Raw genomic sequence first — 13,264 nt, forward strand, 5'->3', positions numbered from 1 at the left:
CTTTTTTTTTTTTTTTCCCTTTTTTTGGGTTTTCTTTGGTTTGATTTTGGGGTTGGAGGCAGCGGCTCGAGGGCGGGCGGGCGCATGCGGTTCCCTCCGGGGGTGTGTAGCCATCTCGAGAACAATAAAAAACGACAAAAACTGAACAGATAAATTAACACCCTGCCGAGGCCCCTCTGCTGCTTCTCTCAGGGCTGGGGCTGCTTTGTGACCCCAGCTTTGGGGGGCTCCAATCCAGCGTGGCCCCAGCCCGCCCCTGTTTTCTTGCTGTTTTCCCTCAAAACCCTGGAAGGGAGGAGGGAGGGGGCAGCCCCCCCCCGCTGTGTCACATCCTGGGGGGGCCAGGGACAAGGGTCCGGCTGCTCCGCTCCAGCCAGGGCGGGTGGTCACAGCCCTGGCCCCTCAGAGCACCCGTGGGTGCTGGTCACCAGCAGCTCTGGGGGGACAGGGATAAGGACAGGGATGGGTGGCCTGGCTCCCCCAGCCCGGCCGGCCGCAGGGTACTGGTGAGCCTGGCTGGCAGTGCCGTGGTGTCCCCGTGTCCCCCGTGTCCCCTCAGTGGGGCAGGGGGCCGGGTGGCAGCGCCCAGGGCGCGGCGGAGGGGCCGGGCGGGGGCTGTGCCGGCGGCAGCCGCTGGTGGCTCTGCCAGAGCTGGTGCAGCTCCTTGAACTGCTCCACCATCCTGTCCTTGAGGTCGGGGTGGGAGATCTGCAGCGGGATGCTGTCGGCCGACCAGGACAACTCCCCGGAGAACATCTCCAGCAGCAGCCGGGCCGCCACCGGCACCACCTGCGGGAGCCCCCGGTGTCACCGGTGCGGGGACCCCCCCCGTGTCCCCCCGGGGACAGCAGGGGGGCCCAGCCCCTCACCTGCACCGTGATCAGCTTCTTCTCCTTGGGCTTCTGGTCCGGCCACTCCTCCCCAAAGCACAGGAAGATCTCGAAGGGGGGCGGGGTGGGGGTCTGCCCCTTCTGGAACTGGATGAGCCCTGAGGGGCCCAAGCCCGAGGTGAGGGGCAGGAGGGGGCCTCACACCTGCCTGTCCCACCACCACCCCAGCTGACCCCTCCATCCCATCCTTTGCCCTCAAAGGACACGGGGCCACTCCCCCTTCCCTTCTGACCGTTTAGGAAGCCCTCGAGGCTGAAGAGCTTGGTCCTCCTCTCCCTCTGGATGGGGTTGGGGCCGGGCTGGGGGCTGGCGCAGGGCCCCGTCCAGAAGACCTTGCACTGGCAGAGCCGGAGGGCGAAGAGGTCCTGGCCCTGGAGCTCCAGGATGAGCCCACGGTCCAGCACATCCAGCAGCTGGTGGGTGTAGAAGCGCTGCTTCTCGTTGGGAATGGCGTCGGGAGCAGGGAAGGGCACCTGTTCCAGCGTCAGCGGCCCGAAGAGCTCCTCCTGCTCCCGCGTGGGCTCCAGGCTGCTGTGGAACAGCCGGCAGCCGTGGGGGTTGCTCACCGTGAGGGCACAGACCTGGCGGCCCCGGTACTGGAACTTCAGCTCCAGGTCAGTCACTGCGGGGGCAGCGGGGTCAGGGGGGGCCAGGGAGCACCCCAGGGACACCCCAGCCAGCCACCCCCCACCCACGGCCACCCCCTCCAGCCCCCCAGAGCCCCCGGCCCCTCCTCACGTGGCAGCATGTGGGGGCTGACGAGCAGGTCTGGCATCAGGTGCTGTGTCGGTGCCACCGGGCAGGCGGGCGGGGGGCCCAGGGGGGGCCCCCTCTCGGCGAGGGTGTGGGGGGGCAGCTCAGGGGCCCCGTGGGTGCCCCCCGGCTCCCCCTGGAGCAGGGCGGGGGGGGGTGGCACAAAGGGCCCCCCTGAGGGACAGCAGCTGGCGAAGTGGGGGGGCTCCTCCTTGGGCCAGGGGTAGGGGGGCAGCAGGTCCCCCCCGTGCTGCGTGTCTGGGGCAGAGAGGGGGGTCAGAGGGTGCACCCCAACACCCCTGACACCCCCCAGCCACCTGACCCCCCCACTCACCACTGATGCTCAGGGCTGTCATCTTCTGCAGCTGTGGGGGACAGTGGGTGTTACACGGACTCCCCGGCCCCCCCAGGAGTCCCCAGCTGGGGGGTTCCTCCAAGCCTGACCCCCCCCAGGTACCTGGCTGACGTCTTCCTCCCCACTGCAGCCATAGTCATCCTCGTCCCCCCCATCTGCATGGAGAGAGGGGCCGTTGGGAGGTGCAGGGGCAGTTGGGGGGTGCAGGGGGGTATTGAGGGGTGCTGGGGACTCGTGGGGTGCTGACACTCCACAGGGTGATGGGTCCCAGGTGGGGGGCAAGTCTCTGGAGGCACTACTGTGTCCTTATGGGGTGGGGGGCTTGCGAGGCGCTGGGTCTGGGTGGGATGTCAGGTCCCTGTCGGGTTCTGGGACCTCACGAGGTCTCAGAGGGGGTTTGTGGGGTGCTGGAGCCTTGCGGGGTGCCAGGTCCTTGCGGGTGCCCAGGCCCCTCCCGGAGCCCCCCCAGCAGTACCTGCGCCCCCGGGGGCCCCCTCGCAGAGCTCGTACACGCGGAAGGGCTGGGCCGGGGACGCGCGGGGCCCGTCCAGGAGCAGCCGGAACTCGCGGCTCTTGTTGAGGGCACAGCGCAGGGTGGCCTTCCAGCGGGGCGGGTCCGGGGGGTCCCCGGCCCGGAACCGGCCCGTCTCCTGCGCCCACGCCTGGGGGATGGCGGGGTCAGCACCTGGAACTGGGCACTCCCACCCGGCGTGCCCCTGCCAGCCCATCGTCCCAGGACCCAGGTCCCCCTTGGCACCCTATCCCACTGTCACACCCCCATCCCGTGTCCCACCGTCCTTGTCACCCCCATCCTGTGTCCCCCTCACCGCCCCCTTCCCACGTCCCCATTGTCACCCCATCACCCCGTCACTTCCATCCCATACCCCCATTGTCACCCATTCTATGTCCCCATTGTCCCCCTCCCATGTCCCCATTGTCACCCCTCCCGTGTCCCCATCGTCACCCCGTCACCCCGACCACCCCCACCCCGTGTCCCCCGGTGTCACCTTGAAGATGGTGTCGTGGTCCTGCGGCCCCGGGGGGTTCCTGGTGGCGTGTCCCCAGGGGATGACGAAGCGCCGCTGCTCGGGGTCGAGCCAGCGCAGCCCCGGGAAGCGGCGGCTGCTCACCTGGGCCACCAGCCAGGGCTTGAGGCGAACGCGCCGGGGGGGGTCCATGGTCTGGGGACACCACGGGCACCTCGTGACACAGCCCCGGTGCCACTCCCGGCCCCGAAAGGGGAACCGGAGCCTACCCAGAGGGGCCGTGCGGGGCCCCAGTTCCTGTTTCAGGGCCGGGAGGGGGGGTGAGGCCCCCCCGAGGTTGTGGCCCCTCCGGGGGGGTTGGGGGGCGTCACCTGTGCCCCGAAAGCAGAAGCTGTGGCGGCTTCGGGGAAAGAAAAGTGAAGCCGAGAAGGGGAGGGGACACGAGGGACGGGGGACATGGGGAACAGGGGACACGGGGACAGGGGGAGGACACTGGGGACAGGGGACACGGGGACAGGGGGACACGAGAGATGGGGAACACATTTAGCGACATGGGGGGGACACAGTGAGGACACAGGGGGGACACAGTGAGGACACAGGGGGACAGGGGACAGGAGGACGGGGAGGGACGTGGGGAACTCACGGGGGAATGGGGACACGGGAGACGAGGGATATGGAGACGGGAGGAGGGACACGGGGGTGACACGGGGCACTGGGGGATAGGGAGGACGTGAGGCTGGCATTTATGGGATGAGGGGGGACAGGGGACACAGAGACCGGGGGGACGCGGGGGTTACACGGGGACAGGGACATGGAGGACACGCGAAGTCCAGACCGTAGTCCCTGTGGGGTCCCTCCAGCAGCCGCACGAGGGGAGATCCCCCCGTGACCCCCCACCCGATCCCGGTGCCCCCGCGTGTCCCCCCCACGGGGCAGCGCCCGCGCCAGTGTCGCACGGACCAGCACCGGGCGCGACGGGTCCGGGGGTGCCCCGGGGCTGCTGCCCCGCTCAGGGACGGGCCGCTGTCCCCGCGTGTCCCCGGGGCTGCTCCCGGACCCCCCAGTATCGCCCCACCCACGGGGACCCACCCCACGGCCCCCTCCCCACGGGGACCCCCCGGCGGACGCCCCCCGGTCTCACCTGCGCTCGGGGCCGGTCCCGGGGCCGCCGCCCGGAGCTTCCGCACGCGGGGCCGGGCGTGGGTGTGGGGCGAGACCGGCTGGGACCGCCCCGGCACCGCCCCGGCACCGCCACGCCCGGGGGCATCGCGAACCCCTCCCGCGTCCCCCCGGGACCCCCCACCCCGGGTCACCCAACCCCTGGCCCCCTGTGTGTCCCCCACCATGCCCCCCTGTGTCCCCCCCACACCCGTGTCCCCGTTTGCCCCCGTGTCCCCCCATCCCCGTGTCACCCTGTGTGTCCCCACGTGTCCCCACGTGTCCCCCTCAGCCCCCTGTCCCCCCGTGTCCCCCTGTGACCTCCGTGAGCCCCCACCCCCTTGTCCCCCCTGTCCCCCTGGGTCCCCCCATGTCCCCCCCCCAACCCCCCATTCCCCTACTGGGTCCCGCCTCCTCTTCTCCCTGGTCGTCACCCCCCCACCGCCGCACGGGCAGACCCTCATTAACATACAATTTACATACATTTGCATATCCCGCTCCACGTGATGCGCGGGGATCCCCGCTGCGGGCGGGAACCTTTTCTGCGGGCTGTGATTGGCCGCGCTCGCTGTCACTCATCCCCGGGCCCGCCCACGCCCCCGCTCGGCCCCGCCCCTCGTTGCCGGGCAACGCGCCCGTCCGGGGGCGTTGCCCGGTAACGCGGGGCGGGGCCGCGATGGTGGGCGTGGTGACGGGGCGGGGCTCTCGGGGGGCGTGGCCTGTCCATGGCGCCGGGCGGCCCCCGCCGCACCCCGGGGCCCCCCGGTGCCCCCCGGGCCCCCCCGGTGCCCCCGCCCCGCCCCGGCAGGAGGAACCGGAGGAGGTACCGGGACCCCCTCCCCTGGGGGGGAACGGGCCCGTTCATCGCTGCCGCGAGGGGCTGGGCGGGTGTCCCCGGGGGGAGTCCCGGCGGATTCGGGCGGGGGGGAGTAGATCCCGAGGGATTCCTGGGGGGCGGGGGTCGCATCCCGGTGGATTCCCAGGGGACAGAAGCAGGAGTCCCGGTGGATTCCCAGCCGGATCGCTGCTCTGCGGCTCGTCACACCACTCCGGCTGCCCTTGCCCTGTCCCCTCCTTTTCCTGGGATCCCGGCTGATCCCGAGGGGCAGCTGCAGCCCGGGTGAATCCGGCCGCAGGACGGGGCTTGATCCCAGACGGGGAAAGGCACAAAAGACGCCGATTGTGGGATGCTGAGGGGATATTTCCCCAAGGATCCCACGCCGGTGTCTGCTTGGGTCTTGCAAGGAGGGAGTTTCTGTGGAGCGGGACCCCGGGTGGGAAGGGCCTTGAACGTCTGGGCCGGAACTCCGGGAATCCTGTCACGGGAACAAAACGGGGGAAAACCTCAGGGTTTGGGTTGCCCCGCGGTTCCCCCAGTCGCTCCTTCCGCCCCGAACCGGCTCCGCTGCCGCGTTCCCGCGGGCAGGATGGACGGGGCACCGGCGGGACGGGGTTTCCTGCCAGCCTGGCACAGTCCGCCCTCTGCACCTCGTGTTTTTCTGGAAACAGAAACTGGGATGTGTCTCCCGGATCGCCTCGTGGCCGTGAGAGGGAGCCCCGGGCTCAGCCCTGCCCACGCCGGAGCCGCTCCCGGGGTGGTGTTGGACGGGATTCCCTGGAGCTGGCCTGGCACTTCCCGGGCTCCCGGCCAGCTGTGCTCTGGGTGCCATCCCGATGCATTTGGTTTTGGGGCTACTTCAGCTGGGTTTGGCCATACAGGGAGAGCCTGTGGAAACATGGCTCCAGCGCTTTCTCATCCCAAATTTTGTGGCTGGGCTGTGGAGCTGGGATGTGGTGCTGGATCCTCTTTGGGATTCATTCCCTCAGCGGGTCGGTGCTCCGGCTCTGACATCCCATTCTCTCCACGGCAGCTCCGAGTGGACGGTTCAGCGGAAGCTGCGGGAATTCTTCTCCGTCCCACGGTGCCTGGTCAGCGTGGTCAGCCTCTTCCTCGTGGAGCTGATCCGCTTCCTCGGCGAGGCCGTGGTCCAGGTGAGCCGCCCCATTCCCGTGGAGATGTGGCCGGAGCAGCGGCTGAGGACACCAAAATCCTTCAGTGTCAGGAGAAGAAACTTCCGGTTCCTGCTATCCCAAATTTCCCCTCCTATAGCGGAATTTTTGTGTCTCAGCCCATTTTTGGTGACTCCCACTGGCAAATATCCCTCAAACCCAGGATTTCATCCCAAATCCAGGCGCTGGTGGTCGGTGTCCTGACAGCCATTGGCGACCACATCCTGAAGCCCCTCCTGGCAGCGGCGTTCCACAGCCTCCTGCAGCCGCTCCTGCTCTTCCTGCTGAAGGTGCTGGGGGGCATCCGGGACCTGGCGGATCCCGTGCTGGACGTGGTGGCCCGGGTGTGCTCCCAGCTGGCCGTGCTGCTCCGCGCTGTCCGGCTGGTGGAGATCCGCCTGCACCCGGACACACGGACCGGCCCCACGGCCGGCTGAGGGGGCCCCGGCAGAGAAGGAGGAGGAGAGAGAGAGGAAAACCCTCGTTCCTGGGAATTGTGGATAAGTGGGCCTGGCTGTGGCCTGGGAGGTGCTGGAGGGACCGGTATCTCCGTGTGTCCGGATGGGGAGCAGCATGTCGTGTCACTGGGAGCAGGTTTGGCTGTTCTAGCTTTGCAAATGTCTCCTTAATTTAATTAAATTCCAATTTTATCCATTGGACCTTGAGGTGATGTTCCTCTTCCTGCCTGGAAAGCTTGGTTTCCCAATGGGAAGGACTTCCCCACGTGGCCTCTTGCAGCCGGGTGGGTTCTGCTGCCGTGGAGGTGCCCAGTCTGTTCCTCAGCTTTTCCTGGCTCCCTGGCACCCCAGGGTGGTCTCCAGAGCCAGTGGCATGGGATAGCCCGGGATTTGGGGGCAATCGGAAAAATAAGGGATTGCCACCCTGTCTGTGTTCCCGATAACTCATTCTGGGGCACAGTTTGAGTCGTGTTTTCCCATCGGGATGAGGTGGCTGAGGAGTGGAATGATGGGAACAAAGCTCTGGGTGTGTTTTACAGACCCTTGGGGCTGGTGCCAGGACTGAGCCACATTTTGGGGCTCTGACCACTCCCTGTCTTGCTCCCTCTGCCCTCTCCCCTTTCTCTTCTCCCCTTTCCTCTCTCCCCTCTCCTATGGCGTGGCCTCCTGGGAGCGTTTCCCCCCCGCTGGTGTAATCCGTGCAGCCCCGATGATTCCATGCCCAAAGCCCTTTGCTTTTTATGGGCAGGAGCGGCGGTTTGGAGCTTCCCGGGCTGTAAGATCATCCTCGGGCCGGAGCCGGGGCCGCAGCGCTCCCGCCGGGGGCCGGGCTATTTGGGGGGTGCTGAGTTCACGGAGCCGTGACGGGATGTTCCCTCGGGCGCTGCGAGGGGCCGGGAGCCGGGAGCCAGCAAAGAGGAGCTCTCCGGGGTCGGGTGACCAAGGGCAGCGCTGGACTGAGCGCCGGGACCCGCCGGGCAGCGAGCTCATGTCCCGGGAAAGGCAGAGCCGCAGGCGGGAGCAGGACCCAGTCAGGGATGGAATCCAGGATGTCCCGCAGCAAAGCCGCCGTGCCAGGACGGCCGCACGCGGGGTCCCGGAGCCCCCCGAGGCACTGGGGACACACGGTTGTCCCTGGGTTCTTCCACCCTCACCGGAACCCGGCCACTGCTCCCGTGACTCTTCCCCAAGGAAAGGGTTAAAAGGACAAACCCGAGGGGGGGGTGGTGGTGGAATTGGTGGGAGGTTTCTCGCTGTGCTGATTTAGTTGGCAAATCACTTTAATGACTTAAGTGGGTTTAATTAAATCCATCTGCTCCGTAACCAGGAGTTCCCCAGTTCAGTCTCTCCTTGGCTCAAGTGCTCCCAATAAAAGGTCCGGGACGTGGAGAGAGTTGGGAGAGTTCAGCGCCCGGGATGGGGGGAGGCTGATGGTGTCATCCTCCACAGCATCCGTCATCCCGCAGCGGGAGAGCAGGCGGAGAAGCCCCCCCGGAGCTGGGCGCTGCCCCCGCAGCCCCATTCCGCTGCGGGATCCCGGGAGTTCCAAGTGGCGGCGTAAGAGCCGCCTGGAATTCGTGCTGCAGATCCGACGTGAGCGTGTCCTGGCAGTGACAGCTCGGAGCTGCAGAAACCCACGGAATTTGGGGAGTTCGGGGTGCCGAGGGGGGAGTGGGAGCTCTGGGCCGCCGGCTCAGCTGGGGCAGACCCCTCTTTTCTTCCTCAAAACGCGCCCGAGCCCCCCGGGAGCGGGTCCGCCCCCGCAGCCGCCCCGGGCTCGGCGCTGTCCCGTGTCCCCGCGGTGGTGCCCCCGGGCAGTGCCAGGGACAGTGGTGTGTGCCCCGGGCAGTGCCAGGGACAGTGGTGTGTGCCCCGGGCAGTGCCGGGGACAGTGGTGTGTGCCCCGGGCAGTGCCAGGGACAATGGTGTGTGCCCGGGGCAGTGCCAGGGACAATGGTGTGTGCCCCGGGCAGTGCCAGGGACAGTGGTGTGTGCCCCGGGCAGTGCCGGGGACAATGGTGTGTGCCCCGGGCAGTGCCAGGGACAGCGCCGTGCCGGGACAAGGACATTTCTGGGCCGGCGGCCGCGCTGGCAGCGCCCTCGCATTGCTGCTCCCTGAGATCACGGCTCCCAGCGCCTCATCCCTGGCTCCCGGCGCCTCATCCCTGGCTGCCGGCGCCCTCGGCACACGCTGGGGCGGCCGGAGGAGCGGCAATTCGCCTCTCCGGGCCCCGGAGCTCCGCTCCGGCCGAGGCGGGGGCGGCTCCGCCGAGGGGGCTTTGCCGAGGGCTGACCCCGGGCAGCGGGAGGAGGGGGCGCGGGGCCGGGGCTCGGCCAGCGGGGCCGGGAGGGATGCCAGGAGCCCAACGCGGCCTCCTCGGTTCTTCCCTAAATAGGCGGCAGCGGGCGGGAGGATTAGCCGGGGCATTCCTCGCTCCCACCGCTGTGTCCGAGCCTCCTTCAGCCGCCCCACTCCCGTGCTCCCGGCCCCGGGATTCCTCCTCCTCCCCCGCTCCCAAACCACCGCGGGGGGATCCGCGGGTTGTCCCGCCCGGATTTTTGTTTGGGGGGCGGGGGGTTCATGCTTTTCCCAGCACAGCACGAGGCCACTCGGAGCCGCTGCCCGATCCCGAGGGGTCGCAGCCACGTGGTGCCAATCCCAGAGGGTGTCACGGCCCCGGGGGCTTCGGGGTTTTTGGGATCGGGCTCGGCCCGGCTCTGCTCGGGAGCGCAGCTGTGGGACCAACACTGGACTGCCAGAGCATCCCGGGAAGGGTCAGGACAAGGCACGGGAGCATTGGGATAAATCGGGAATGAGTTGTTGGAGGAAGCTGGGAAAGGTTTGGTGGTTTGACTTCCCAAAGCCATCTTCCCATTGCCTGAGGTAAACTGAGGCAGGGCATGAGTCAGCCTTTCCTGCCGGGATACACCTCCCAAGCAGCATCCTGATGGAGGTTCTCCATTCCTGGTTCTCCACCCAGGTTCTCCATCCTGTTTCTCTGTTCCTGGTTCTCCATTTAGGTTTTTCATCCCTCCCATCCAGATCTCTGCTGTGAGTCCCTGTGCTGGATCTGGAGCATCCACACCTGTATCTGCAGCCCAGACATGTCCAGACAGATAAACATCCCTGTATTTCCTCTTTTTCCCAAGGGTACTGCATAGGTTTTCCATGCCCTCCTCCCAGACTGTGGACCAGGACCTCCAGGGGCTGTTCCCAGCTCCCTCATGGTTTGTCTGTTCCCAGACCATTCTGGCTTTTCCTCCAGGGGTTTCCCAGGGAATTCAGAGTCCATGTCCAGGGCCTGGTGGTGGCTGCAGGGGGGGATTGATAACACCCGCAGACACATCAAATTCCCTCCCCTGTTGCCCAAATCCTGAGGCCATCCTCCCTGGATCTCTGCTGACCAGGGTGTGTGACAACAGGGCTACAGCCCAAAAGCTGGTTAATAAATAACATGTTTTCCTAAATTCTGGGATTTGGAAGCATCTGAAGGTCCCATTAATAAATTTCCAGCTGGGAAGTGTATGAAAATTGGGTTTTCACCCCCAGTTTGGGGGTGGAGCTGCTCTCAGCACAGGCCAGGAGTGGGACAAGGCCAAGGGGAAGGGAAATGTCATCTGTCAGTGCTGAGAAACCATTAAATGTCCACAGTTTGGGCAAAACCAGTGGGATCCTGGGATTGGGGAGCTTGAGACAGGAAAGCAGGGATTGGGAGTTGGTTTTGCCTTGTGCTAAATATTGGGAACAAAGAGGATCCAGCTGCAGTGTATCAATGGCTTTAAAAGACTGAGAAACTGGGAGAACTGGAACCAGGAACAATGGGAATGGTCTGAGAAGCAGAGAAAAGGGGGTTCATGAGGGACTTGGAGCTCGGGGGTCCTTTGGCTCCTCCAAAAGAAGAGGAAAAAGGATTTCCATGAGCACTTTCGTGAGGAAATGCAATGACCTGGAAGGAAATGCAATAAATCACTCCCAGAGCAGGGAAAATGGCCGGGCTCAGTCGACATAAGGAACGGCAGCTGTGGATGGATCAAATGGGATTTGATTCCCATTAGGGATGGTCAGACTGGACTGTGGGGTAAGAGGTGGATCACCTGCTCCTGCTGGCGTGGGCCAGACCTGGGGAAAGCTGGGCTGCTCCCCATTTTCCTGGGAGCCCTTAAATCCTATTTCATACAAGTGTGCGCTTGAGGAGCCTCAGGGCATCCTTCCAGCTGGAGGTTGTCTGGGATTCCTTGGAAAGAGAAAAGTCTGGAGTCCTCTGGGGTGTAAAGAAAAGCTTGAAACCACAAACATTAAAGTCTAAAAACCACAGAGATGCCCCCCAACTACCTTTTATTAAAATAACCAAACACTTCAGCACCTCAAGGCATTTTTTATTAAAAAAACTCTAAACACCCCTCTGTTAAAAAAACTCTAAACACCCCTCTGTTTTTTTATTAAAAAATAGATCCCAACCCCCCAAGCCATTTTTTATTTAAAAGACCAACTCAACCCCCTTCAAGCCACATTTCAAGAAGCAAAACATTTCAGCCTTGCTGAGTCACCTTTTGACCGAAAAACCCTCTCAACCCTGCCGAGCCACCTCTGTAACAAAACCAAACAGATCTCCTGCTGCCAGTGCCCGCTCCTGATCTCTGGGATCGTTTTCCCCTCGAGACCCTGCCAGCTCCGAGGGGGGATTAACGAGGGGAGAGAGGCAGCGGGAGGTTTTCCAAGGAACTTTCGGTGAGTTTTTTCAGGCTGTGACTTCACTGCGGGGCCGTGTCCGAGTGTCAGTCCTGGCCCCGCTCCCGGCGAGGCCGAGGGTGGGAATTATCTCATGGACTGTAAATATCCGCCGGGAGCCTCTGCCCCGGCACAGCTCCCTCGGAGCGGGGGAGCCGCGGCCCCGACGCTCCCGCTGCCCTAATTTAGGCATTTCTGCGGGATGGGATGAATCACGGCCCTGGAAGCGCCGGGTTCTCTCCGGGGGCTCCGTGGGGAGCGGGGCAGACGTGGCCGCACGCGGCTCCCAGGGCTCATCCCTCGGGATCGGCGCTGACCTCAGCCCGATGTGTCACCACGAGGAGCCAGCGCGGGTTAAATAGAACCTGACGCTGCTGGGAGCTCGTAAAGCGGGACTGGGAGACATTCCCTGCCGATGGCATCACACCTTGTCCAAGGAGCCCTCAGAGCAGCGCAGCCTCGGCCACCGGAGCGAGTGCATTTATTTATAGCCGGGCTGTCACTCCAAGAGAGGAGCCCTGCGGCTATTTCGGGATCCATGTGCTCATGGCTCGGGACACGTCTGGAGTGTGGCTGGGACCCACATGGAGAGAGGGGCTGGAGCGTGTGCAGGGAAGGGAAGGGAGCTGGGAAGGGTCTGGAGCAGCAGGAGGGGCTGAGGGAGCTGGGGGGGCTCATCCTGGAGCAAAGGAGGCTCAGGGGGGACCTTCTGGCTCTGCAAGTCCCTGCCAGGAGGGGGGAGCCGGGGGGGGGGTCGGGCTCTGCTGCCAGGGAACAAGGGACAGGCCAAGGGGAAACGGCCTCAGGCTGGGCCAGGGGAGGGTCAGGTGGGACACCAGGAGGAATTTCCTCATGGAAAGGGCTGTCCAGCCCTGGAACAGCTGCCCAGGGCAGGGGTGGAGTCCCCATCCCTGGAAGGATTTCCAAGCCCTGTGGATGTGGCACTTGGGGACATGGGTCAGTGGTGGCCTTGGCAGTGTTGGGGACAGTTGGTCTCTGAGGGCTTTTCCAACTGAAATCCACTGGCAGCTGGCAAACGTCACAATTTTTCAGAAGGGCCAGAAGGATGACCTGGAAGTTCCAGGCCTGTTGTCTCCCTTTGGTGCCTGGTCCAACCATGGAGAAGGTCACTCTGGGAGTTATTGAGAAGGACATCACAGCCATTGGCCACAGCCACAGGGCCACCAGGGAATGTCCTGACTGCCAAACCTCCTTCCCTTGTACCACAAGGTCTCCCCTGAGCTGATCCAGGGAAGCCAGACAAAATCCTTTTGGATTTCAGTAAGGCTTTCACAGAATCCCAGAATCCCTGAGGTTGGAAAAGCCCTCCCAGCCCATGGATCCCCCCTGGGCCCCATCCCCACCTTGTCCCCCAGCCCAGAGCACTGAGTGCCACGGCCAGGCCTTCCTGGGACACCTCCAGGGCTGGGCACTCCAAACCTCCCTGGGCAGCCCCTGCCAAGGCCTCCCCACCCTTTCCAGCAACAAATTCCTCCTCAGCCCCAACCTGACCCTCCCCTGGCCCAGCCTGAGGCCGTTTCCCCTTGGCCTGTCCCTTGTTCCCTGGCAGCAGAGCCCGACCCCCCCCGGCTCCCCCCTCCTGGCAGGGACTTGCAGAGCCAGAAGGTCCCCCCTGAGCCTCCTTTGCTCCAGGATGAGCCCCCCCAGCTCCCTCAGCCCCTCCTGCTGCTCCAGACCCTTCCCAGCTCCCTTCCCTTCCCTGCACACGCTCCAGCCCCTCCAGGTCTCTCTTGCAGTTTGAGACGATTCAATTCTGTCTCTCCCCAGATCCTTCTGGACAAACTGCCCAGCCCAGCTGGATAAAGATGAGGGAATGGCTGGAGCTGTGCCAGGGAAGGGTTAGGCTGGATCTCAGGGAAAGGTTCTTCCCCCAGAGAGGGGTCAGGCACTGACCAGGGAAGAGG

At 64.9% G+C, this 13,264-nt stretch overlaps 1 protein-coding gene across 2 annotated transcripts; it reads right to left on the minus strand.

The window, feature by feature from the left end:
- Positions 1-40: 40 nt before the first annotated feature.
- On the minus strand, positions 41-4,270 carry IRF5 (interferon regulatory factor 5). 2 transcript variants are annotated; one of them, XM_051773978.1, is made up of 9 exons: positions 4,126-4,270; positions 3,006-3,179; positions 2,474-2,660; positions 2,101-2,153; positions 1,978-2,008; positions 1,629-1,901; positions 1,123-1,512; positions 870-988; positions 41-789 (listed from the first exon to the last, which is right to left on the minus strand). In XM_051773978.1, exons 1-9 carry the CDS (start codon positions 4,249-4,251, stop codon positions 556-558), a joined length of 1,587 nt encoding a protein of 528 aa, XP_051629938.1. In that variant the 5' UTR covers positions 4,252-4,270; the 3' UTR covers positions 41-555. The 2 variants fall into 2 exon arrangements, with proteins under 2 accessions (XP_051629938.1, XP_051629936.1); XM_051773976.1 differs by lacking the exon at positions 4,126-4,270 and having other exon boundaries at positions 3,006-3,816.
- Between the last annotated feature and the right edge of the window lie 8,994 nt (positions 4,271-13,264).

Source organism: Manacus candei, unplaced genomic scaffold (genome assembly GCF_025592945.1).
Source record: "Manacus candei isolate 608988 ecotype Guabito, Panama unplaced genomic scaffold, ASM2559294v1 h1tg000182l, whole genome shotgun sequence".
Taxonomy (NCBI): Eukaryota; Metazoa; Chordata; class Aves; order Passeriformes; family Pipridae; genus Manacus; species Manacus candei.